Here is a 21,379-nt window from a genome sequence, read left to right as displayed (position 1 = left end):
ACATTCTTGACAAGCAAGAGATTGAGCGGCGAAACGGAATCACTCCTGAACCCCAGGTAGCTACCAGAAGAAAGGACTAAAACTAGGGGAAGGTCAGTATAAAGAAACAAAGATACTTAAAAATAATGACAGATACTGTAAAGGTTTTAATTGAAACCAGAAGGGGAAAACTAATTTTGCAGAGTCAGAGAAAGTCCCTAGCGTTCTCCACAATTGGGTTGGATTCACCATTTGAAAGTTATTTCTAAAGGCTACAGAACTCCCTGACCAAACACAATTTCCCAAGGATGTCAGAAGACTGCACACAGACAACAGCCACAACCCCACAGCTGCTCCTTGAGAGAGGATTAACTTTAGGATCCCACTGGTTAGAGCAGCCAAGGATCTCAACTTCTGGATGATTCCTGAACCTTCCGGAGTCCTTCAAACAATGGTCTGCATTCAGAAGACAACAGAAAGCTCAACCAACCTGGCCTCCCTCTCTCTCCCAAGGTCAACTTGCCAGTATCTGCCTCAGGACGCAGGCCAGGAGGCCGCCCACCACAGCTGCAAGGCAGGGAAGGCTGAAGGGCCCCCAGTGGACCCCGAGCTTCAGGGTACATCCTGGGGTCCTCAGAGAGGGGTGTAAGCAAGGACAATGCTCATGGTTCAGGGTACAGCAGTTCGGACCCCAGCTGAATCCCCCTCCTGCTCGCTTTCTATCTCCCCATTCCCCTGCCTCTCCTCCATCTTTCACCACTTTCAGCATCGCCAGTGTGGGGATCTCAAAAAATCTGACAGTCTTTGGCTACTGAGAGCACTGTCTGTCTTCTGGCGAGGGGCTGGATGCCTGGAGGAGAGGCGTGAGAGACACATTTATTTTCCCCTTCTGCATCTTTCAAATTGCAAATTAAATCTAAACGAGAAAGTAATGGAATCTTTTTAAAGAGTCATTTGTTTGAAGTGACCTTAAGCAACAAAACTTCAGAAATCTAATCTTCACTTCAGATTCTCTGAGACAGGCGGTATGTTATGAAGAATGAGTTGCTACACTAAAGCGATTGTAACGGCAGCATTTACTGAGTGTTTGCAGTGGGACAGGCACTGCTCTAGATGCTTCCTGGACAATGTCATTTCATTTCCACAACATCTATAAGGTAGGTGCTCTCACTACCCCCCAGGCCGCGCACTCCTAGCCTCTGTCTCGCAGGGCTGGAAGAGTGGAGGTGGCCTTCGCTTTTATCTAGTGACACACGCCTCACAGCAAACAGTAGGTTCAACCTTCAGCAGCTCATCACAGAGCCAGCCTGGAGCCCAGGCCCATATCCACCCTCTGTAATGCCCTTAAACCCTAAAAAAGGCTGCCTCTCTCCCAATGACCCTATTAGGTACCATAAATGTTGAAATCTGCATGCACCTTTTTTTAGTGTAAAAATCTTCTTCATGAAAAATGATTAAAACCAGCTAGAGCAAGATGAAATCTTTAATAAATTATTTTTTTAAAGATTTATTTATTTATTTGACAAACAGAGATAACAAGTAAGCAGAGAGGCAGGCAGAGAGAGAGAGGAAGCAGGCTCCCCGCTGAGCAGAGAGCCCGATGCGGGGCTTGATCCCAGGTCCCTGAGATCATGACCTGAGCGGAAGGCAGAGGCTTTAACCCACTGAGCCACCCAGGCGCCCCTCTAATAAATTCATTTTTTAAAAAGATCTCAGCAGCATAAAATTATCCACTGTTAATTTTTCATTGCAAAAACAATAGATCGTTCTAAAGTATAACGTTATTTTACCCCTAACTCTGAAGATGAAAGGATCACTTTTTTCCTATCTATTGAAAAGCATCTTGTTCACAGAGGTATGTTTTCACATTATTATTAAGTATTGGACTTAGAAGCAATTCAACAGCTGACACAAATATAATATGTACTAACCGTGTTAGTTACATGGCATCTACAAGTCTCCCAGAAATAGAAGGAAGGGAGGAAGGGACAGAAAGCAAGGGACAGGCAGAGGAAAATCTTCGATCACACATGTAAGCTAAAGACACCATAAAAGACACAGAAGTTCCTACCCAAATGACACTTGAAGCTTTTATATTCATCATTTTATGGAAACCTCTAACCCCAAGAAGGTAGCCAAGAGGGTAGACAAGATCCTCATTTTGCAAGTAAGTCAGTGACCTAACATGACATCACTGGGTAGAGGCAGAGAAAGGAGACAGACAGAAGAACCAGGACTCACACTGTGGTCACCTTCTCCACCCCCCTCAGGGCAACACACATCACTGGGGCATTCAACTGACACAGAACTCACAGGAAGGGGTGCCTGGGGGGCTCAGTTGGTTAAGCAGCTGCCTTCGGCTCAGGTCATGATCCGGGGGTTCTAGGATCGAGCCCCACATAGGGCTCCCGGCCCAGTGAGGAGTCTGCTTCTTCCTCTCCCTCCACCCCTCCCCCTGCTCTGTGCCATTTCTCTCTCAAATAAATAAAACCTTAAAAACAAACAAACAAACAAACAAACAAAAAAGAACTCACAGAAAAACCCTGGTGTAAGTCAAAGGGCCCTTGTTTCCCCAAGCAGAGGGGAGGGTTTCCTTCTCACAGTTTTGGAGCTAGGTGCTGAGCACCTTAACCCTTTGCCACACAGAACCTGTGTAACTGGGAAGGCAGACTCTATCCCCTCCCAGAAGGGCTGATGGGTCCCTGAGTGTCCGCATTCCCTGTAACTTGATCAGCAGTTTGGTCAAGATGCTATTTGTAGGACAGAATGTCTGATGTACTTACACACCCCTTTGCCAAATACTGACAGTTTTTAAAAAACAGAAATAGATTATTTTCAGACCTGGACAACTGATACAGCCCGTAGCTTTACACACTTGTTGGGTAAGCCCTTTCTGAACGACGTTAAAATACCAGCAAGCCCCTGTGCTCATCGAAATCAACAGAAGGTCACCGTTAGCAAAGACTCAAAAGAATGCCGCAAAGAACAGCACATTCCTTAACCCAGCTTGGGCAACTGGCCCTCAACTAGACTTTCATGGGAGTCCATGACATTCCAAATTGCTAGATCTATAAAGGGACGGTAAGTCAGGAGAGGCATTCACATACTCTTACCAAAGCCACTGCCCACATTTCACAGATCTGTTCATGTGCATTCCAAGAGCCCAAGCAGGGACAGGGCTAGAAATTATTTAAACTAGGGGAGAAAGCTAACATCAAGCGTCAGGACCAAGCCACCCAAGAAGAGGAGGACAGGCCCAGCTGGCCTGTTTCCAGCAGAGACAGCAAGAGCGAGGGTAAGGGAAGGGGGTCCCTCAGGAGCCACGGACTCCTCCAGAGCTTCCCAGGGAGGGAGCTGGCCCAGGGGACCAGGCCTCCGGGACCTAGGTCCCTGGTTTCTGGTACAGCCCGCCCCTGCCAGGGTCGGAGTTCAGCCAAGCAGTTTCCACCGTGCAGAAGACAACACAAGCTAACCACGTGGGAAAACAACGGGGTGTTGCCGAGCCGGCTGGAGCTAAGTAAGGGCTTCAAGGAGGAAGAAGGGCAGAGGGAGAGAGGCAGACAGACTGATTGTCCTGTGGAGTGCTAGGGTTCACCAGGGAAGGTCATGCACTCTAGCCCCAAAGGCTAATAGCTGCGGACCTTTACTGAGTGCTTATCCTGTACGCGGCGTCTTTACTCCCATTATCTTTTTTTTTTAATTGTCATGATTCTGAGATAGGCGTTATTACCAAACCCATCTTAGAAATGGGGACATGAAAGAACGAAATACTGAGGTCAAGGTCACTCATCTGGGGAACGGCCAGGATCGAACCGAGGTCTGTGGCAAAGTTGCTCCCTAGAAAGAAAGCAGCAAAAGCAGGAACCAGCTTGTTCTCTGCTGCGCGGGGTTCATTCAACTTGCTTCTTAGCTCTGTGACCCCAGGTAAGTCAATTCACGTCCCTGTGCCTCAGTTTCCTCATCCCTAAAATGCAGATAATAAGAGAATCGTTTCTGAGCATTAAATGAGATGAACGTGGGTTTCCCCACCTGCCTAGCACAGAGTAAGTGCCCAATAAATGGTAGTTTTTAACCGCTGCTACAATCGTTTCCAGGGGTAGTAAGTGTATAAAGGCTGCTAGCCTCACTTTGCTTACAGCTCAGCTGGGGAAACGAAACCAACACGTAGGAAAAGGTGCCAACCCCAAGAGCCACACTGGAGGTGGCCAAGTTGGATATGGGGGGCTGAATCACTGCAAAAGCCCCACAGGGAGCACCTGCCACCACAGGGATCCCGGGGCAGCACTGCGAGGCCGCGGCCACCGCTCCCGTAACCCCTACGTGGGCCCCACGCTTCCCTTCCTTCCAGGAACAGGAAAAGGAGCATGATTAAACAGAATGCTACAAAAGTCCTCAACGCAGGATTTTCCCATTAGTCACACTTAAGCAGGCAGGGTTCCTGCAAGACAGGCACGTGGCTGGCCTCCTGGGAACGCAGAAGCGAGAAGGCAAGATGAGTAAATTTGGAGCACCAAGGTCAAGTCCCTGTTGAAGTCCACGGACATAAAGCGGGGGGTGGGGGGTAGTTTGGAGACAAAATGAGATCAGTTTGCAAAAAGGCAAAGAAGGGAAAGAGTAAACAGAAGCAATTAGGAAAACCCTAGACACAGAAAACCTGAGTTTAAGGGGAAGACACAATGTGAAGGTCACTAGCACAAAACTCAAACAAGAACTCTGAAAACCAGCCCCAAGGGTTAGACCCAGAGAAAACTACTATTAATAACAGTCACGTATTTGTGCATACTTTGTAGAAATACCATTCCCAGTAGGTGACAGGGATGAACTCATTTAACCCTTGCAATCACCCTATGAAGCAGGTACTGTTTGTAGCCACTCCATTTTGCAAATATGAAAAGTAGAGCACAGAGAGGTCAAGTAACTTGCATCAGGTCACACAGCTGGCAATAGCTCTCATAAGATTTTAAATGAAGCAGCTGAGCTCGGGAACACCAGACTCTGGCCTCTACTGCCTCTAACATGTGAGTTAACAGTTCTGAAGCTCAGTAAATTTCCTCAAAATGGGATTATCCATAACTCAACTCTAGTCGAGTTACAGTCTTTTTTTTTTTTTTAATTTTTATTTCTTTGACAGAGAGAAATCACAACTAGGCAGAGAGGCAGGCAGAGAGAGAGGAGGAAGCAGGCTCCCTGCCAAGCAGAGAGCCCGATGCGGGGCTCGATCCCAGGACCCTGGGACCATGACCTGAGCTGAAGGCAGAGGCTTTAACCCACTGAGCCACCCAGGCGCCCCTAGTCGAGTTACAGTCTTAAGGAGGAAATCTATGGGTAATTATTACCTCCTCTAATGCAGCAGTAAATCTAGAATGACAGAATGGTTTTTCCTAGTGAGCCAATCATTGGGAAGGAAGATTCATTTAAGTTTTTTACTTTCTTTTAGTCAATCTACCTATTTTTTTTTGTATCAAGTACTAAATTAAAAAAAAAAAAATTCCTGGGGCGCCTGGGTGGCTCAGTGGATTAAGCCGCTGCCTTCAGCTCAGGTCATGATCTCAGGGTCCTGGGATCGAGCCCTGCATCGGGCTCTCTGCTCTGCAGGGAGCCTGCTTCCTCCTCTCTCTCTGCCTGCCTCTCTGCCTACTTGTGACCTCTCTCTCTGTCAAATAAATTAAAAAAAAAAAAAAAATTCCTGCTGTCATTTTTAAAAAGCAAAATCAAAAAAGCATCCTGATGCACATTTAACACTGTTACAATTGCTGATTACCCGGAAATCCTAAACTTCCCTTTGACTTTTAAAACAATAGAAACAATCCCTGTGAAGGGATCAGATCTGCCATATCCCTTTGTCTAAAATTATATCAATTGTAAATGAAAAATATTAAGTGAAAAAAATAAACACAAAGCAGGATCTTGAGCTAACAAGATCCCAGTTTTATTGAAGAAAAGATAGCAAAATGTTTACACTAATTATCTCTGTTTGGTAAGATTATGTTATTTTAATTTTCTTTTTAGTGTTTTGTATCTTTTGGTGGTAGAACATGGGAAGTACCTGTTTCTTTTTCTACTTCTTGCATTTTCTAACATGTCTTGATGATAATCACTATAGTTTGTTTTTGGTTTTTTTTTTTTTTGAAACTGCAGCTAGAAGTCAATAAGCAACCCTCCTTATTATGAAACTATTGTCACTATAGGTCAAAAATGGCCAAATATTGGTGATTTCATACGGTTCAACCTAAGAGTAATCTTAATGCCGTAGAGATAAACCATAATCCTGGAAAACCCTTAGTAAGGAAATTACTTGGGTATCCCCAAGTGCAATCCCTAATATTTACATACTAGATGTTTCCACTGACTGGAGGCAGAGACAATGCTAAGAAATCTTGGAGTTACAACACAAGGCAGAAGGGTCAAAGAAAACCACACAGTGGTGTAACTTCTACTTTATTACACTATAAAACACAAGGTAAGTACGTAAACAGAAAGGCACTGGCCTGATAATTTCCTTTCTTTCCCCCTATATTTCTTTAAATGCCTTTTGAGTCCTTATCTAAATGGTAAACCCCCATAATTTCAAAGAGAGTCCTCCAGGAATCATGTTTTAATATCATGAGTTGGTTTTTCCAAACAGTAAAGACTTGACTGTTTCATTTTCCAACAATCAATTCTCCATCACCAGCTGGGTGTCCTACAATTCAATTCAATTCTGACTCCAAACCCTGGAGCCACTGCCAACCCCAGAGGTTTAAGGGCTCCAACCCACAAGACGGCCCCACGTCAGCCACCAGTGGCAAATGGTGTCCCCAAGCTAACCAACGACAAATTCGGAGATTTTCATGATCTTCCTCGGGTTGGGCCATTTGCTAGAATAACTTACAGAACTCAGGAAGATTCTAACACCTAGGATTACAGTTTGATTATAAAGGATGTGTGACTTAGGAAGGGCCAAATGAAAGAGAAGCACAGGGCAAAGTGTGAGGGACCAGGGACTGGGTGTAGGGGGGGTTGTTAAAAAGGGCTCATTATGAATAACAAAAGACACTCACCGCTCTCAACAGATCCCAAGGGTTTTAGGAGGTCTGTGCCAGGGAACCAGGAACAAATAAATACACGTAAATTTTATTATTCCACATGGACTCAAAGTCTAGAGTCTTTGCTCATTTATGTATCAAGATACAGCACTGAACAACATGGAAAAGATCAACTATTTTATCATATGGTTGAAGTAAAAGAATGCTCTTTCTCTTTGTCTTCCCCCTTCCCACTCCCACGCAAGAACTAAGTCAGGTCACAGCCACTGACTGTGAAACTAACATTTCCATAATCTGGAGGTGCCTCATGTATACTAGTATATACTGTATATATAGTATATAATGTATATAGTATATACTGTATATATAGTATATAATGTATATAGTATATAATGTATACTAGAACTTCCAAGCAGATTATTTTCCTCTCCCCAAATCAACCTGGTCATGTTATTGTAAAAAACAAACAAACAAACAAACACAAAAAAACCAAGGGACACAAGAAAACGGACTTGCCAGAAATGACAAGGAGATGAAGCCCTTAGCCAAGCAGGGCTTTAGAAATCTTCCCAGTGCTGATCTGCATATTTTACTTAAAGACACTGCTCTATACACGGATGGCCAACACTGTCCTCCTGACCTGAAGGGAAGGGAGAACAACGAAAGCCTGACCAAAAATAGGGGGAAAGAAACAGAAATGCGCAACAGTCTTCTGAAAATAAATGCATAACGATGGCTGATTTGCACAATGTCAGAGGATTTACTGTAACAAAAACAAATCCACAATTAGCTAGCTTTCACCCTTAATGAACATTTCCTGGCCCTCAAACCATCAAGACTGAACTCCGCCCTAACTTCATGATTCCAGTTTCCCAGCACTCCTTAAACTTTGAAAAACTGGTTCTCTCTCTCTGTCCTAAGTACTATATTAAACCTATACACCATGTGTCCTATTTCTATCACTTTCTATCACAAAGGACCATATTATTCATTTAAATGCCAAACAATTCTGAGATGCATAAAGAACAGATATTCTCCTCACCATCGCCCCTCTGCCCCCTGCCCTCCCCTCCCCCCATCTCTGTCTCTCAGTGTCTCCAAAGAGGAAACTTAGAAACAAGAAGAAGAAACAGCAATATCAGCTGACTTGCTGAGGTACTGGGGCCATGTCTCAAACTCAGGACTTAACCGAGCTCAGCCTCTGGGGCTCTGCCATCACATCCCAGGGCTAGGGGCCCCCCTTTCCTGTCCCCCATCCTCCACCCCACCCCGCCTTCATTCCCCACTGCCTGCCAAAAAAGGGCAGTTTCTGAGCTCCACAGCCTCGCCTCAGTCTCCCCTCTTTTCCCTGTGCAACCGTCCGTTCATACCGGGTCTGCACTAACTTCTCCTGTCCTGCCTCTGCACCTTCGCACAGGCTGTTCCTTGCGCTGCCCGTGCCGCCCCTCCACTCCCTTTAGCGTCCACTTACAACGCCAGGCTTTCGACATGCTGAAGTCCCTTCCACCTCTCTTATCAGAAGGCAAGTCCCTTTTCTGGGATCCCACGCAGCACTCTGTAGTTCTTGGACTGTACCAAACTCATTCTCCATTATTCTACAATGATTTGTATTCAGAGCTTATCTTTCCCTTCTGAATCACAAGTTTGCGAAGCACAGAAACCAAGCTTGTTTTTTCTTTTTTTCTTTCCTTCTTTTTTTTTTTTAAGGATTTTATTTATTTATTTGACAGACAGAGATCACAAGTAGACGGAGAGGCAGGCAGAGAGAGAAGGGGAAGCAGGCTCCCTGCTGAGCAGAGAGCCACATGCAGGGCTCCATCCCAGGACCCTGGGATCATGACCTGAGCAGAAGGCAGAGGCTTTAACCCACTGAGCCACCCAGGCGCCCCACTTATTTTTTTAAACATACCTACACAATACCTAATAATACCTCAAACAAGGCACTTTGTTTTTTAAGGAATTGCATGCTGCTTGTAGGGAATATCTACCTGTTTCACCTGCAGAGACAATTAAGACACTAACTTGGCAATCGTGTGCATGAAATATATTTTACCCTGGGAACCCAGCTTCTCGGCTCTATCACCTGGCTTCCAGCAACCTTTAATACATCTTATTTCTAGCCTTGCTTGTTTTGTGTCTTGCCTTTAATTGAGGAGGAGGAGGCTGGAAAGAACTGAGGAAGCTGCAAAGGAATTAAGGCTATACACGCATATAGCACAAACATGTGAAGAAAAACGAAGGAATGCCTGCTCATTAGCCATCTGCCAGTTCACCAATGCCAGGAAATTCCGGACTGCTGTTTTTCTAACGTAGATAATTCACACGATTGTGTTGGAGACTTCCAGCTATGAAGAGCTTTAGAACATTTGAGAATGAGCGTTCCCGGGTTTTATCGTGAGACAGAAAGCCCAGTGAATTCTTCAAGATTCCACCCCTTACAGGAATCTCACAGAACCACATTATGTCTGTATATATGCACGGGGGAGGAAGGCATGTTGCTGATATTGAAAAGGATTTTTTTGTTTGTTTGCTTTTTTAACTCTACAGATCACATGGCATTATATGTATGGGTTCTTTATAAATCTTCAACTAGACTAAGCTAGACTTATCTGGCCTGTTAAGAAGGTAAGGGTTTGGGACGCCTGGGTGGCTCAGTCTGTTAAGCATCTGCGTTCGGCTCAGGTCATGATCCCAGGGTCCTGGGATCAATTCCCAAGTCGAGCTCCTTGTTCAGTGGGGAGTCTGCTTCTCTCTCTCCCTCTGCCTGCTTGTGCACGCTCTCTCTCTCTCTCTGTGTGTCAAATAAATGAATAAAATCTTTTTTAAAAAGTGTTTAACAAAAGAAGGTAATGGCTTAACTGTCTAATTTGTGTCTTTTTAGGAAACTGAAGTCCATTTTTCCTTAACAGCCCCCTCATGCCAAAACTTTTAAAAATTCATTTATAAACCTAATGACATGTAAATCGAATTAATACATTCAAAGATTTACTGTAAATGCAAAAGGATGATTCCTAAAGAATTTCTTGGAAAACGACCCATTTTCCACTAAAAAGCAAAATCTACACTCAATTTCTGATGACTCTATTTCCTCTTTAAGTAAACGGACCTATGGTGGGGAAAAAAAAGGAAAAACAAAAATGAAATATACACTCTTCCTTTTACCTGTGGTGCCGTGCACATAGTCCATACAATTTCACATGGTAATAATAATAGAGAACATTTGAGAACAAGGAACATCCAACCATCTAGCTGTGGTTTCCCTCCTCAGTGACGTGAGTGAGACATTTCACTTGTCTTGAGCTTGGTGATTCCTGGGTACATCTGTTTCCTCATCCCTGCGAGACAGAGGCGCCAGCCACCTGCTCCTCAGCTTTGCAAGAATCTGACGAAGCCGCGAAAGTCTTGAGTGTCTTCTACGTTCTGCTGCCTCAAGCAGCACTGGTCAGACCAACACAGTGAGAGAACTGCCCAGCATTTAATGTTTAATAAGACAGAATGGATGCCACAGGCCTTCACCGACTGCATGTGTCCATTCCCAGGAGCTAGAATCACAGGGAACCCCCAGGGAAGGCTTCTTGGGAGGGCTACCCTTGCTCTCAGCTTGAAGGATGGGGGGTGAACGGGGTGTGCACAGCGCGCCAAGAGGGGAGAGGTTTCCCGGTTAAGAGGAACACAGCCCCCTAACTCTTCCCCATCCCCCCTCCCCGTTCAGGTACGATACCCAGGCAGCACCACCTGGGAGATGGATGAGGACAGCAAATCCTCCAGTCCCTTCCCACCTCCACTGACTCACCCTCTGGGGTGGGGCCCGGGCACCCATCTGTGTTCTGAGCAGACAAACCTCTCACCTCTCTTCCACTGACCCCCCTGTTCTCTTCACCTCGCTAATGCCGACGTTTCTACCAGCATCAGCTTGAACGTCCTTCCCTCCGCAAAGTCTGGCTCACACCTCTACTGGCCTCTCCCCCCAACTCCAGCCCCAGGTTAGGGACTTGGGCCAGGTGCCATGCCTACTAAAGACACTTGACCATTGCTGCCTGCTCTGCTGTTTTCCGGAGATGCTGCTAGCTCGGCGAAGGCACGGCCCGAGTCTGTTTTGTTCACACCGCTTCATCCCCACGCCTCGCGCACGGCAAGGCCCTCTACTAACATCTGCTGAATTAATAAATATATCACCCGTGAAACAAAGGTATAAAAGAGAGAAAGTATTATGGAACATGATAGACTCACATTAATAGACGCCTTTGGTGTACGGGTCCCAGAAACACAACTGAATTTAGTTCACCTTTGAAAAGAGTTTCATGAATGGATTTGGGTTTGGAAAACTTTTGCTTTGAAATTTTTCACCGACACTTCCAAACATATCAATGTCCTACCGCACTGACCCGATGAAGCAGTACTTTCTTCCTTCTCTTGTCATTCTTTTTTTTCTCAATGACCAGATTTTTCCACCTCAGGCTTTGGGAACAATATGGCCCATAGAAGCTAGCAGACAAAACAGCCTCTTATTAATTCAAGAAGGGACGGAGAGAGGAGACTCTAGCTAACATTCGTGGGTGAATATTGGAAAGCCTAATCCTTCACTTTATTGTAAACAAAGAGCTGAGACAGACACCTGGATTCCTACTCTGGCTTGCTTCCTTCCAGTATTTAAGCGTCTGCTCTGCTCTAGTCCTGGGCTTGGATCTTAGCCGTGGACAGTGCCCAAGACACATGCACAGGCCCTCCCCTCACCAAACCTAACGGCCTGTTCCTCTATCTACAGGCTGATGCTGTTGCTGACTCCCACGGGCCACTGAACTCCTCGGGGCTCCGTTTCCCCATCTGCAAAGAGAGGCAGTTAATTACAAGATGACGACCAAAATCCCCTCTGCTCTAACGAGGGTTTTATGGCTAAAAACACCGCAGTCACTCCCTAAGTCAATTAGCCAGAGAGCTGAGAAACCGGCAGCAGGACGAAGGGCATGAATGTGGCCCAAGGAGCCTTGTCGGAAGCAGCAGAAGTGGGGCCGCTTCAATGGGGAGCCAGCTTTAAGGCGATGGGAAGAGTCCTAGACTGAGTAAAGGAGCTCCCTTAAGTCTTGGCTAGGCCCACAGCGTCCTCAATAAGCTTTGAGGAGATGGTCAAGGTCCCTTCTAGCCCTAATGGTACAGAAAACTACCTCCTCATTCCAGTGTGTGTTTTTCCCAGCACCACCAAGCAATAATTTTATCCTGAGGCTATTTACCTGGATAGATCATCAGTGCCGCAGGTTAAGGACTCAGTCCTACAAGACTGCCCCTCCCCCACCTTGGATGCCAGGTTCAAGTCCAGGTCGTCACATTGTGCCTCTGACCCACAAGTTATAAATCAGAGGTTCCCACAACAACCCCCTACTCGGGTGCAATTAATTTGCTTAAAGCTCACAACACTGAGAGAAACATTTGCCTTACTGGATCACCGGTTTATGAGAAAAGATCCAACTCTGGAACAGCCAGCTAGGAGAGACATATATGGTAAGGTGTAGGGAAAGGATGGGGAAGGCCCAGGCTTTCCAGACGCGCTACTACTCTCCAACTCCTCCAGGCGTTCCCCAACACAGAAGCTCCTCAAGTCTTGTTGTTCAAAAGTTTTTTTTAAAGCACTTAATCAGACACTCTCTGTGCTAACGCTTCCCACTCCCAGAGGTGAGTGGGGGAGGCCGCAAGTTCCAGTCCTCTAAACACAGGGCCTTTCAGAGGACCAGGCCCAACCTGCGGCTACCTAGGGTACCACCCTGAGTCCAGAACATTCGCTCCCGGGGGCTCCTCATGAATGGCAAAAGACTCCCCTACCACGTGGAGACTTCTCAGGGTTTGAGGAGCTTTGTGCCAGGAACTGAGGACAAAGACTAAAATCTATTTCTTATTAAATCACATTCATCACAAGATTCTACTTCAAGACAACATTCAGTAGTAAGCGATGAGAAGAGGAGCAATGATGAGTCCAACCCCGAATAATCAAGGTATGTCAGGAGGATGATCACATCAAATGCTACTCAAAATTTTGTGCCTATACTTTTGCATCAACTGGCTCGAGATACCCAGATAACTGATGAACCTTCCAGAACTCTTCCAAAACAAAGTGTGAGATTCTACCCGGATAAAGGCAATGGTTTCTATTCCTTTTGCCTTTTTCTCCTTCCTCGCCTAATTTTGGTAGCTAATGGCTCACCCCCCACATATCCCCTGCATCCCAAGAGACCTCCCTGCCAAGCGCACGGGTCTCTATTCCTCCCCACTCTGGTGCTGCCCAACATGGCTTCCTCAGCCTCCATCCCTGCTGTTACACATCCAGCTTCAGCCAGGCTGAAGCCGGAAGAGATGGGGGATGCCTCGGGCAATAGCAGAGGACCTGAACCGAAAATGCTGGAGCGGTTGGGAACTTCGTCTCACCGGTCCTGGCGGTGGGTTCCTATCTGGCTCAGGACAAAAGAAACATAATATACTTTCTTGGCACTTACTGTGTGCCAAACACTGCGCCATGAACTCTCGTGTTTTCACTCATGTAATTGTCACCACAACCCCATGAGGCAACTCCACCATATTTTCTCCCTAATACAGATGAGGAAAGTGACTCAAAGATTATTTTCCCTCGGTAACGTGGCATTGTATTTAGCAGTCAAAATGCATATACACAGGAGCGTGCAAACAGAATGACGGGAGGGGAGAGTCGTAAAGCTGCAGCTGTTTAGACGAGCAGGGGGACCAGGTGGCTCAGTGGGTTAAGCATCTGCCTTCCGCTGGGGTCATGATCTGGGGTCTCCATCTGGGATGGAGCCCCAGGGTTGGCTCCCAGCTCAGTGGGGAGCCTGCTTCTCCCTCTCTTCCCAGCTTGAGCTCTCCCTCCCTATCTCTCCCTATCTCTGTCTCCCTCAAATAAATACAATCTTAAAAAAAAAAAAAAGAAGAAGAAGAAGAAGAATACTGGGATGAGCAAAGACAAGAAGGTGGGGGCCTTGGGGGATGACGAAGCCAGGATAGAAAACCAGCTGCCCTGAGTTCCACAGAATTTGGCAAAAGGATTTTCAAGGAGAAAGGACTGGCCCAGAAACTCAGTTTGCCTGGGTTATCTGCCACCCTCTATCCATCCCTCCTCTCCAAAAAGTCCTTGGGCAGATTCTGGGTTTTTTCCTCCCTTACAAAGACAGCCATGTCAGTAACTGGCAAAAGAGAGCAGAGGGGAAACGCAGCCCAGCTTCTCCATAAAGTTGCCATTATCCTGGGCATCCATCCCCAGAGCCACCGAGAGGAAACAAAACCTCAGCTTTGCCCAGGTTTCTGTATTTTAGCAGATTCCACACTAGGATATCAAAATAGTGCTTCTTTTCATGCGGTAGCACTCATTTGAGGAGTTACTTTTCGCCATAGGATATTTCACTATTTTAAGCAGTTGTACATTTGGCTGCCCACAGACAAGAACAAATGAGTCATAGAAGAGGAAACGCAGGACCAAAATCCTTTACCTGAAAGCCTGGAGGTCAGATGTGCCTCGAAATTCAGACTTTCGTGATTCCAGAAAGGTAGCGCAATGCATTCGGCACAATTATGTAACACTCCGAAATCAAATTTGCTGAGATTACTGTGACAAAATTTGGCAATATTCAAACTAAGTGAAATAAATACATACTATAGAATCTCATACCAGTTCAGGTTAGGCTTTTCACCAATGGGGTATGCAAAAAAGCCTCAAAATATTTTAGGGCTTCAGAGCTTTTCAGACTTCAGAATTGTCCAAAAGGATTACAGGCATGTGCACAAGGCTCAAATACTAGAAAACATAGTCAACCTACCAGCAGTCAAAGACAGACAGATAGAAACAATCAAGGTACCACGATTTGCCTTACAAATTAGCAAATGGGTTTTTCTGAGAAAATGCCAACAGTGTGAAAACTGAGTCCTTCAACCACTGCTGTGACAAGTAAACTGGGACAACCCTCAGACCACCGATAAAGGTGTCATCAATGGCCTCTAAAACATGAACACTGTTGACCCCAACATTGCCCTTCCAAGAACTCATTTTCCATGAATGTCATCAATATCTAGACAAAACTTTACACATAGACATTGACTGAAACAATTCCTTTGAGGGGCACCTGGGTGGCTCAGTCACTTAAGTGTCTGCCTTCAGCTCAGGTCGTGATCTCAGGATCCTGGGATGGAGTCCCACATGGGGCAGGCTCCCTGCTCAGCGGGAAGTGTGCTTCTGCCTCTGCCCCTCCCCACTCATGCTCTTTCACCCTCTCTCCCAAATAAATAAATAATTTTTTAATTAAAAAAAAAAAACTAATTCATTTGAAAATTCAAATTAAATTAAAAATAATTAGCAACAAGTGAAATCTAAAACAGAATCCCAAAGAGGTAAAAATCAGTGAATCCATATAATGAAATATTATGTAGCCATTTTTTGAGTAAGTAGGAAATTGGAGACCTCATGTATAATATTAAATGAAAAACACAGGATGGGGCGCCTGGGTGGCTCAGGGGGTTAAGCATCTGCCTTCAGCTCAGGTCATGATCCCAGGTCCTGGGACGGAGCCCCATGTTGTAAGGCTCCCTGCTCAGCAAGAGTCTGCTTCTCCTTCTCCCTCTGCTGCTCTTCCTGCTTGTACTCTCTCTCTCTCAAATAAATGAATAAAAACTTTTTTTAAAGATTTTATTTATTTATTTGACAGAGATCACAAGTAGGCAGAGAGGCAGGCAGAGGGAGAGGAGGAAGCAGGCTCCCTGCTGAGCAGAAAGCCCAATGTGGGGCTCAATCCCAGGACCCTGGGATCATGACCTGAGCTGAAGTCAGAGATTTTAACCCACTAAGCCACCCAGGTGCCCCAAAATCTTAAAAATAAAGAAAGAGAGGAAAGAAAGAAGGAAGGAAGGAAGGAAAGAAGGGAGGGAAGGAGGAGGGGAGAGAGGGAGTGAGGAAGGGAAGGAGGAAGGAAGGAAGGAAAACACTAGATATAAAATTATATTTGCGGGGCACCTAGGTGGCTCAGTGGGTTATCTCAGGGTCCTGGGATCGAGCCCCACATTGGGTTCTCTATTCAGCAGGGAGCCTGCATCTCCCTCTCTCTCTGCCTGCCTCTCTACTTGTGATCTCTCTCTCTCTGTCAAATAAATAAATAAAACCTTGAAAAAAAAATTATATTTGCATTATGATCCTATCCAAGCCAAAAAAAAAAAAGAGAGAGAGAGAACTAAAAGGAAATGCTCTAACAATGGCAAGTGCCTTGGAGTAACAAGATCAAAGGGTGACTGTCTCCCCTTTAAATATTTAAATCTTGGGGAGAATTTTCCAAAAGGTCTAAGAGTAGTGTATTTTAACTGAAGGGAAATGGAAAAAGAAGGTCTGTCTGCATAACTCCCAGTCAATGGCAACAAATTCATGAATCTGAGGTGTCACTCTGGGCTTTTATAAATGTACAATGAACCCATCTTTGCAAACCCACCCCCACCTCCAGAATAACAACCTTATAGGACGTGTGGTCTACATTTATTGAACAATTCAGCTGACATTTTAAGTCCAGCCTACTGGACACCATGGGGAAGAAATCCAGAAAGAAACGGTACAAAGGATAAGAGATACACCACTTTGCCATTTGCAAAGACCTTTCAGAGACAGCAGCTCATTTGATGCTCGCTGGCAGTCGGTAAGGCAGACAAAGACAGGAGCCGGCACACACCCATTTTACAGTTGGGAAAAGAGAGTCATAGATAGTCACACTCCCCGAAGTGGCAGGGGCTCTCCCCGGCTTCCAGGCCAGGGCAGTCTTAGAATGTAAGGCTCTTTCCACTCTATCTTGCCATTTGCCTATTTGTTGGTGCTTCTTTATAAGTAGCTTCATAGAAAGAGATATTTCTCACTAGCAAGAAAACCAAAATGACTAACTAATAATAAAAATAGGCTTCAGAAGAGAACAGACCTGACTCAAGGTCAAAATCCAACTTGAATGTTTGAGTGATTCTTTCAAGTTAACTTCTCAGATACCCGATTTTCTCATCTATAAATATAGGAATAAAACCACACAGCTGACAGGGTGCTGAAGATTTAAATGATCTGAGCACTTAGACCAGAGCCTGCCCCAAGACAGGTATAACAAACCCTGTAGTCCTTCCTCCAGAAAGAGTGAAATGTCTACAATGAACCAACTCCAGATTCTAATTTTAGTCCTTGTTGGCACACCAGACTCCTTATTCTTCCTGCTATCAGGAGCCCACCAAATCTTTACCAGTTACTGTAGGGCCCTAAAATAATTAGAAACCACTCAACATAGTAGTTTCAACCAATGACACTTTAAATCATTTTTTGTCAGTTTTAAATAATTTCTCTTTTGTCTTAACATGTAAGTAAACTTCAACAACAGAGCCAAATTCTTTAAAAAATAACATTGAAATTTTTGTGTCTATTGCCTGAGGCTTTGGCCTGTCTCCTTTGAATGCAACTACTGAAGCTCCCAAATCATCTGTTTGGTTAATTTCTTTTAGGAGGGCAAAAGTGGGAGAAGAGAATGACAGGCACTTCTCAAATTTTTCATTTCCTCTTTAAATTAGATTTGGGCATGGACGCCTAAGCTCAAAACATTCCATCCACTGACTATGTTTATTATGTGACCACACAGCTTGGGTGCTACCTGGCCAAAGGAGAACCCAGAATGTAATAAAGCTTATCATTAGCATCAGATGAGGAGTCAGGAGGCTGGATGAAAGCCCACAATGCTCTAGGAGAGCGCCCTTCTCTCTTCACCAGCCCTGGAACCTTTTCCACCCACTCCTTTCCAGAAGGCCGTGCCCATTGTCTAGTAAGAGAAACTAATAAGCCTAAGGATTGAGTAACCAGAGACCTTAAGGGCATAAATAAGCCAAGATGTGGAAAACCATCCCTTCTGGTGTCTGTGGCATACAGTTTCAAATGCTGTTTCTGAGAGACAGAAGTTTAATGAGATTCTTCTCATAAGCAAGAAGAGAAAGAGACATTGTCACTACCCACTGTGAAGTTATCTGTCCTTTTCTCTGTTTCCCAATTTCTGCTAACTACATGCTTACAATTTTAGGATGTCCCACGGTCCCTATCTTCGAATCTCAACAAGACTACTGAGGTTGATTTCCGTTCTATTTTCTCTCTGGGGAGAAGTGGGGTACGGTAGAGAGAATGAACTTTGGAATCAGGCAGACTAGGTTATCGGAGATACATATAAAGATACACACACACACACCTCCTACTGGTTCTGCTTCTCTGCCTGCAGGACTGATACGTGGGCTGTGGGATTGGGCCAATTATTTAACTGTTGTGGGCCTCAGTTGCCTCCGGGTAAGTACAAACTTCACAGGGCTCTGAGAAGTGAGTCTACAGAAAGCATATGAATAGCCCGACTCAGCCAAGCACTCAACACTGCTGCCTATCTCCTTCTCCCTGCTTTCCTAGGACATTCCCTATAAACATTAATACCATCAGAGATTCCAAGAGGACCAGATGTTAGCTGGTCAGGACATCTTTTCTTCATACAAGCCTCAAGTCCCACGGGCACCTTCGTACTCAGTACTCTTTTTAGATGTTTAGTTCTTCTTCACTGGTAAACTTTCATCAAAAAACACTGCTCTGCAATTCAGTGGGAACTTTTTTTGTCACACTCCAGACTTGAGGGCAGAACATCGCTCAGAGATCCATCGAAACGCAAACCTACCCCAGGAATGGCCATCCCTCGCTGATAGCTCATTACTTGCATCCAATGCTGATTTTTTTTTTCCCCTAACAATTTTACTCCCAGGTTAAGCTATTCAAATTCTGGAGCAACTAAGCACTGTCTACAACCCCGAGTCCAATTTGAACCTGAAGATGCACCTACTTGTCTCAGCAATGACACACGGGGGAAAAAACCAAAATCTCCCAACCAGTAATACATGTCACTAGCTTCCATTTCCCCAGGAGGAATGACTGAAGGAAATACGGGTCTGCTAATAAAGGCTCAAGAGACGTATTCTCCATCCTGTTGCCTTCCTAACATGTCCTGTTTTCTATGAAAAACTGAAGACCAAAGTGATAAGCCAGTTTTAAAACTGTAAGCGATTGGAATCTTCTCAGGAGTAAAGAGCAGTGTATGTGTTTTTATGGAGGAGATAGTCAGGGTTGGAAGGCTTCCAGATGCTTATTATTTGGACGTGAAGACTTGGAAGAGCTTGCTGACGTAACATTCCAAGCTGTGGTAACCCCAATTGGCCAAGAAGGTATGCGTTTATTATTATTTTTTAACTAGTGCTGTCAAGTGGCAATTAAGAGGGAAACCGGTGGCAAGGAATCCCTGGGGTCTACAGCCACAAAAACAAGAGTGTAAGACTGGACTTCTGTAAAAGTTACACCTCCTCTCAGATTTCAATTAAAACTCCTGCTCCAAAGTCGTCATTGAAGACAACACTTTATGGTCTCTGCTGGTGGCTTCCTGCTCTGACCACAGAAGGTTCCTTTGTGGTGACAGGAATTGACTCAATGAAGAAAAAAAAATCTAAGTTTACAAACGCGCCTTCCCTTTTTCCAAGCCTGATTTATCCAGGATATGTGAGGAAGACATCGGAAAGCCCCCAACCTGTTACAAGAATTCATCAACCACTAAAATTAATGAAAACTTGGAAAGGAAAGAAATGGAACTCCCCAAGGTCTTAAAATATAAAACAAAGGAAGGGGGGAGCTACGACAGAGCGCCCGGTCGCTGGTGTCGATCTTCCGCTCCCGGGGCCTTTGAGGACAAGCGCGGCAAGGGGTCCGCGGGGCTCCAAGGTGCTCAGCCTGGCGGGAAGCGCAACCAGAGGAAGCCAAGCTAAGCCCGGTCCCTACACCCCGGACAGCTCGGAGGGGCGGGCTAGGGGTAACAGGTCCTCAGAGGAGCGGGAGAGAGGGGGGAAGGCGGGTCCCGGGCAAGCGGGAAGGGAGGGACGGGAGCGGTCGCCCCGCGCCGCACCCGGCCCAGGCCACTCTCCAACAGCCAGATGTTCAGTGTCGGGATCCCGCGGCTGTGCCAGGGCGAGGGCAGCTCAGGGCCCAGCGGGGCTGCCGTCCGGACCCCTCGACTCCTGCTGAGCGCCCAGGCCCCGATGGGACACTCACCCGGGGCCACTAGCGGCGAACTCACGGTGCCTCCCACGAAGACGGCGGCGGCCAGGACCGCGGGCCCCGAGAGTTCTCCTGGGGCCATCGCCGCGTTCCTTCGCCCTCCACCCCCGGGGCGCCGCGTCCCGGGATCCTGCAGGGAGTGCAGCTGGAGAGCCGGCAACCTACCGAGTAGCAGGGCTCGTCCCCCGCGCGCGGTGAACCCCGCCCCGTAAAGGACTCTCTTCCCACCCACCTGGCTGGCCCCGCCTCTCCCCGCCAAACCCAGGGCTCCGCCTGCCCGCGAGCGAGCTCCACCTGTGGCCCCGCCCTCGGCCCCGCCCATCCCCATCGCAGCCTGGCCCCGCCTCGCCCCGCGGCGCCCGCTTCCTTTCTTAATTCCACCGCGGTCTCTGCCGCTAGGGTGAGTCCTAGACTCCGCCCCTCCTGTTCCGCCCACCGAGGTCCGACCACGCCTCCCTCCGGCCGCCCCGGTCCCGCCCACTTCTGCCTGGTCCCGCCTCTTCTCGCCGCACCCGCTTCATTTCCGAGTCGGGTTTCAGCGCAGACGCGGAGATTGCGCGGGAGCCAGGGGAGGGGGCAGGGACTTGGCGGTTCATCTCCCTTCGCTGGGAGCTGGCGGGCGGAGTAGGAGGAAGAGGGAGAGCGGGACAGGAAGCTCTAGATGGCCTGACTTGACCACCGTCGGAGTGGGCACGATCTTAATTCTTTGTTGGCATTTCTCTTCAGCCGGCGTTCCCTTCCATGGCTGGACCAGAGAGGGGCGCCCAGCTGTCCGCGAAGTTTCACTGTTTGAAAATTGAGGGGAAAAGGCAAATCATTTAAATTTCTTCCTATCTCCGCTTTGCTCTAAGCTGCTCCCTTTGGGGAATAAATCTATGCATACCTGCAGGAACAAATTGCTTTCTTTTTTAAATCGTGTGCCCACGCTGCACTGTGCAAATACTTTCACAAAGTAGCTCTTTAAGTACCTCGTCACCTACCATCTTCTTACAGTCTCAGGTCAGCTCTGCGAGGTGAGTAGTGTCCCCATTCCACCGGCCTTTGAGTAAACCCGAGACACTGTCATAAGCTGGAATTAACTCGTCTTCATGGTGTTTGCTCCCTGCGGTGTCCTCAGCGCCGAGTCGGAAGTGGCTTTGAAGTTGAATCATCACGTGCATTGATTAGACAGGAGTCTTTCCGAGTAGTTCCCTCTTTACTGCACTCCAGAGCCCCCTGAAGCCAGGTGGTTAAGGCCTTCAGAAACGCTCAAGATCAC

General features: G+C 46.5%; 1 protein-coding gene across 1 annotated transcript in view; it reads right to left on the bottom strand.

The window, feature by feature from the left end:
* The window catches only part of RELL1 (RELT like 1), a 64,246-nt gene extending 43,931 nt beyond the window's left edge, over window positions 1–20,315 (bottom strand). The window contains exon 1 of the mRNA XM_045998290.1: window positions 20,116–20,315. Coding sequence (XP_045854246.1) covers window positions 20,116–20,203 — 88 coding nt within the window. The 5' untranslated portion in view covers window positions 20,204–20,315. The remainder of the gene's footprint in view (window positions 1–20,115) is intronic.
* Between the last annotated feature and the right edge of the window lie 1,064 nt (window positions 20,316–21,379).

The sequence above is a fragment of the Meles meles genome, chromosome 2 (assembly GCF_922984935.1).
Source record: "Meles meles chromosome 2, mMelMel3.1 paternal haplotype, whole genome shotgun sequence".
NCBI classification, from domain to species: domain Eukaryota; kingdom Metazoa; phylum Chordata; class Mammalia; order Carnivora; family Mustelidae; genus Meles; species Meles meles.
The sequence above is the reverse complement of the archived record's forward strand: the minus strand, read 5'-3'. Positions and strand labels throughout refer to the sequence as shown.